Source organism: Cariama cristata, unplaced genomic scaffold, assembly GCF_000690535.1.
Source record: "Cariama cristata isolate BGI_N322 unplaced genomic scaffold, ASM69053v1 scaffold26713, whole genome shotgun sequence".
In the NCBI taxonomy this organism is placed as follows: domain Eukaryota; kingdom Metazoa; phylum Chordata; class Aves; order Cariamiformes; family Cariamidae; genus Cariama; species Cariama cristata.
This window is the reverse complement of record NW_009609352.1, coordinates 4,895-10,238: the sequence shown is the minus strand read 5'-3', so window position 1 is coordinate 10,238 and position 5,344 is coordinate 4,895. Positions and strand designations below refer to the sequence as shown.

The 5,344-nt window shown below is 57.6% G+C and overlaps 1 protein-coding gene across 1 annotated transcript in view; it reads right to left on the bottom strand.

The window, feature by feature from the left end:
- DCAF8 (DDB1 and CUL4 associated factor 8) overlaps nucleotides 1-4,896 on the bottom strand; it is a gene marked incomplete at its 3' end in the record, with an annotated part of 6,899 nt that extends 2,003 nt beyond the window's left edge. The window contains exons 1-5 of the mRNA XM_009697525.1: nucleotides 4,848-4,896; nucleotides 4,092-4,765; nucleotides 3,445-3,585; nucleotides 3,008-3,102; nucleotides 1,202-1,312 (exon numbers count right to left, since the gene is read on the bottom strand). Of these exons, the coding sequence (XP_009695827.1) occupies nucleotides 1,202-1,312; nucleotides 3,008-3,102; nucleotides 3,445-3,585; nucleotides 4,092-4,765; nucleotides 4,848-4,896 (1,070 nt within the window). The remainder of the gene's footprint in view (nucleotides 1-1,201; nucleotides 1,313-3,007; nucleotides 3,103-3,444; nucleotides 3,586-4,091; nucleotides 4,766-4,847) is intronic.
- Nucleotides 4,897-5,344: the final 448 nt, after the last annotated feature.

The following is a 5,344-nucleotide window of genomic DNA, read 5'->3' as shown; positions in this document are numbered from 1 at the left end:
GCAGAAGTCGCATCCAAAGCAGCTTAATGTCACCTCTCATCATGCCAGAGGTGTTGCTTGGTGGCGTGTGACAACGTCCAAGCCTGCGCCCACACGGGCTGTGACCTGCATTAAGGGCTCTATCAGCATGCAGACTGCTTTTGCGAGGGGGATGTGACCACCACCGTGCCTGTCCCTTGGCCGGTTTGGGCTCCTTGGGGTCCCCAAACTCCCTGAGCCCCCCGGATGTGGGAGCCCACCAGGAGCTACCCAGTGCTGGGGAAACCCGGGGAGAGGAGGCAAGTGGATACAGGCAGAGGACAGGAGAGCGGGAAGCAGTGGAGGCTGTGTTTTGAGCAACGATCCTGGGCTCTTCTGAAATCTACCAAGGCACCGGCGCTGCCGTTTGAGCAGTCTGTGAGGCCATGTGTTAAGTGTTTCCATGCCCGGCACCCCAGGAGCTGCTGCCTGCACACCAGACACCCGCACGACTGGCACTCCGGGGAGCTGACGCCACGCAAGCGATCCCAGCGCCAGGGCTGCGGCGTTCCCCCCGCTCCCCAAGGAGCGGCCCCCGAGCATCCTCGGGGAGCCAAGCGACGCTGCGGCTCTGCTCGCTCTCGGGGAGCTGGGAAGCAGGCGGGCTTGGGGCATGCACGATTCGCCTCTGCCCAAAAGAGAGGCTACACAAGTGGCACCTTAAAATCCACCAGCTGTGGGGGACCTCTGCACTGACACAAGGAGCCGAACGGCCAGACGCACGGACACAGCCTGGTCCCACCCCGAGTGTTTCGAAGGCCGCGGGGGCTCGCATTTGTCGCTTAAGGAGCTCAGTCCCACTGAGACCAAGACCATCCCCAAGCCTTAATCTCATCTCTGATGCCGACCGGGCACTGCCCACAGCAGGGGGATCGAGAGGAGATTTATGAGAAGCTCGTTAAGAGCATTGCTGACTCCTGAGGGAACGATCTCCTGGCTTCAGGGCAGGCTGGGCAGTGGATCCCAGGGCTAAACCTCAAAGCATCCAAATCCTCCTCTATTAATCCCCCTTGTGTTCCTGCTGTTATGGGAGAACAGGCTTTGGAGGCATTAACGATTGAAGCTACAAGCGTTTCTGCAGGGGACATCAGATTTCAGAGCTCGCAGGGGCACCAACTGAGCCCTCACAGGGATGTTCAGGTCCATTTTGGGGGCTCAGTCTGGGCTGCCAGCACAGACTCACCTGACAAACTGATCTCTGCCTCCCACAGCAAACTGGTAGGTGTTGGCTGGGTTCACGTAGATGGTGTACAGACCCACTTTCTTCTCCTTTTCCTTTGTCACAACCAGTTTCCTTTAAGAGATGAGGAATAATAACAACAAAACAAACAAAAAATCCACCTCGAATTCAAAACAGGGTCCAGATGGGAAAAGCAGGAGCTGCGCGAGTCTCTTACTCACTCCCAGAAAAAAAAAAAAAAATCACACTGACAACAAAAAAAAACACCACCCAACCATTTCAGCCTCCCAGCTGAAGCGAGCACATGTTCTGTCTGAGACTCAAACAGCGCAGAGTGAAATCACTCCCTGGCGTTTTCCTCCGAAATGTCTGAAGGGTTTCAGGGCCCAAACTCGAGCCCGACAGAGCAGGACAGGCAGTGGTGAGGGCAGAATCAGATTAACTCCAGAGCAGAAATGCTTTGCTGTTATTTTTCCTCACCCCCCTCACTGTAATAAAGCCCAGATTTAACAAAATCCGACACACACACCATCCTCCCCTCTCCCAGGAGCTCAATATTTCAGCTTTGCAGACACGAATACAAACGGAGGCAGCATCCTCAAGAAGGAACAGTCAGCTCAAAAGCTTGTCTTTCTTCTAATTATACCGTGCGGCTTAATGAAAGATGGGAGCTGCCTACAGTCTGCCTGCGAACCTTGCCTCCAGAGCGGTTTCACACTCAGAGGGTGACAATTCCCTGCGAGCATCAAACCCAAACAGCAATGTGGATCCCCCCAGGAAGAAAGGAGGGACAGACCCATGCCAGCCTACTGACCAACAGACTCCCTTCCAAACAGACCCACAAACACGGGGGGAGGCGGGGATGAGGATTAAATGCGGCTGTTTTGAAACGCCCTGGCAGTTTTTGTCCTGGTTATGAAACAGATGGGTTTAAGGCTGTAGACAAAAGCACTCGCACATACAAATAAAACCAAACCACCAGGAGACGAGCGCCGAAGCCCTCGGTTTTAAGCAGGATCATCTTCAAAATAATATGCTGCTATATTGGAAAAGTACCACCATACCAAAACCAGGCGTCTGTTTGAACACCCGCCACGGATTTATTTTGGAAGCTTGTCAGAAACGACAGATCTCTCGGCAGTACGGGTTAAGATCCAGCACGCACCACCCGGCTGCTTGCTAATTATTGTTTTTCAATTAACTGCAATAGCGCTCATGCGACGAGCGAGTCAGGCGAACCTCGAGCTCTGAGCTGCTGCCAGCGTGGAGAGATTTCAGCGCTGTGATTAATCAGCCACTTCACTGCGCAGAAGGAGCGCAGGACCCTCAGCGCTGCCCCTGGGATGGGTAAACGGGTGCCGGACGGGCAGCCTTTGGCAGCTGCCGCGGCAGGCACTCCCCCACAGGGACCTGCCGCATGGGTGTTATTTTTTGTCTCCTACCTGAACAGGGCCCTATCCCGGGGAGGATGAGGATTTGAGGATTCAAATGCACTTGTCTAATTAGCAAAGTTCATATCCATATCCTCACTCGAGACGGCCAGCCCCGTCCAGCCACCGAAAAGCTCTCTGGTCTGACCCTGCACCTCAGGGAAAACACCACTGCTTGAAAGCCAAAAAAAAATCTGGTTTCCCACTTTATGCCCACTGAACAGGCACGCACCGCTGCGAAAACGCAGTGGCACAAGTGTGACCCTCAGCCCTATGCAGCCAAGCACTGTCCGCTCGCAGGGGAGCCCCCCTGAGACCCCAGATCTCCCCGCAGAGCTTTGCTGGTCCTGGCAACAGGAGCAGGTAGAGAAATACTCACGAGGCGGGCCGGTCTTGTCTCAGATCAATGGTGAAGACTACAGCATCTTCACCTGCTGATAGGAAAGTGCATGGAGAATCCGGTTCTAGGGCCAGCTGGAAGATAAATACTCGGGCATTGGTTCCCTTTTTACCCAACAAAGTGGCAAGACCCCTTTCTCCCAGTAAACCATCGGCGATCAGCAGGAGCCAAGGCAGCACCAAGCCCTCTATACCCCACAGCCGTGTGCTCATGTCACTGCTTTGCAGGGCACCAAGACCCTCCTCATCACCCTCAGAGGTGACAGCGATTATCAAGAAGCATTTTAAGAATCGGTCTCTCCAAGGCAGCGGCTCTGCCTTTGCTATTTCTGGCAACTGGTGGGCCAGGATGGCCCCTGGGTGTTTCAGGGGTCCCCAGCTGCCGCCCGCCCCCTCCGTGGGCTGGTCTGGGCTCACCTTGTGCGAAGCTCCTTTGTGCTGTGCCACGCGCTTGGTGTTTTTGCAGCACTGGGTGGCGGAGAGCTCGGCCACCCGGACCTGGCCGTCTCGAGCACACATGGCCAGGGTGGAGTCGCCGCTGTTGGGGAGGAACTTGGCCTGGAAGAGAGCAAGCGGAAGGGCGGTTTTCAACACCAGGGCAGGGGCTTGCGTACGTGTGGATGGAAACGGGGTGAAATAGGAGAGAAATAGAGGGCAGCACCCCTGCCAGACTCCAACGAGTCCCGGACGCTCAGATCTGCAGGCAGCGACTGCAAAGCCCCAGCTCGATGGGTCGTGCTCCCCAAGCAATCATCCCTGCCCTTTCTGGCAAGCACGGAGAGCCGGGACCTGGTGGAGATGCTGGTAGTGCCAGTGTCCCTCCAAGAGCGGGCTGTGGCATGGCAGAGCCCGGATCTCTGCGGTAGCAGAGCCGCTGCACAGCCCGGCACAGCACAGCCTCCTCTGCACATGGCTCCTGCCACACACAGCATCATCCAGCTGAAATTGTGTGCATCTAGAGCAGGCACCTGTCCACTGTGGAGGATCTTCTATCACCCCCAGCCCAGAAAGATCAGAGCACGACACAGCTCACCTGCCAGGACCGCCCCCAACACCCTCCTCACCTGGAAGACGTTGCTCTTGTGACCGCTCTCGAACTCCAGCACCGGCTGCCTCCTAACCCAGTCCCACACCACCACTTTGAGGTCGTCGCTGCCGCTGGCCAGCCATGTGCCGCGTTGGTTAAAGTGCAGGGTGTTGACGCAGCCCGTGTGGCCCTCCAGGCCGTGCTGGAGGCGGAAACGTTGCACGAAGACTCTGGCCCCGCAGGCCTCGTAGACGAAGCGGGCGCTGGAGCCCAGCTCCCTTTCCCGGAGGGCATGGACCGCCTGCCAGCGGGGCTGGGGCAGCGCCGTGGTCTCCGAGGACACCCAGTCCTCCAGGGCCTGCTCGTCATCAGAGGAGTCTTGGTCATGGTTGGCACGCTTGCGCTGGGCACGGCGGTGGGACCGCTGCTCCTCCTCTTCGTCGTCCTCCTCTTCCTCCTCCGAGTGCGACCGGTCAAGGGCACGGTTCTCCTCGTTTATGGAGTAGTGGCCCGTGTCGTCCATGCTGTCAGAGTCCTTCTCTTCCCCTGAGCTCTCCGTGTCCGTGTCCCGGCTCTCCGTGCTGGTGCGGTTGGGCCCCACGTCGTCTCCCGTGAGGCTCAGGCTGAGGTCGGAGGCCTCCACCTCGATGCCAGAGGAGGTTTCTCGGCCCTCCTCAGCCGACATCTCCTCTGGGCTGCTGGACAAGCTGCCTGCATGGTGCAGACAATGCCGTGAGCCTCCCCAGCAGGAGACCCCAGGTGTGGGGAGACCAGTCCCCGCTGGTACCCTTACCGTTCACTATGTCCGTCTTCCCGTCCATACTGCTTCCTTTATCCGACATCGCGTCTTCCAGAGTGCTCGCCCTGCGTGTGAGAGAGGGAAATAGCAGGAGTTGGAGCGTCCCTGCCACATCCAGTCTGCCGAGACGGGGACGTGCTGGCCTGTCCCTGTGTCAGTGCAGCCGCACACGCACCCACGGCATCACGGTCTGGTCTGGAGACCACCGCTTTCTAAGGGAAAACGCAATCAGCGGAGGAAGCAGCGCACGTGTGGCTACAGGCTCAGTGACCACACTCGATGCACATGAGCGTGCACAGCAACAAAAGCCCATCGGCTATTTCCGAGGGCAGAGCAAACGGTAACATCCCTCGGTCTCCACCACAGCACCCACGGCTGGGTAACGAGGCTGCTCGCTGCCATCCCCCCAACTCCTCTCCAGTTTCTAGTTTGCTCAGACACCACTGACTTAGCGAGGAAGCAGATCTGCAACCCGTCGGGCTGCCTGTCCT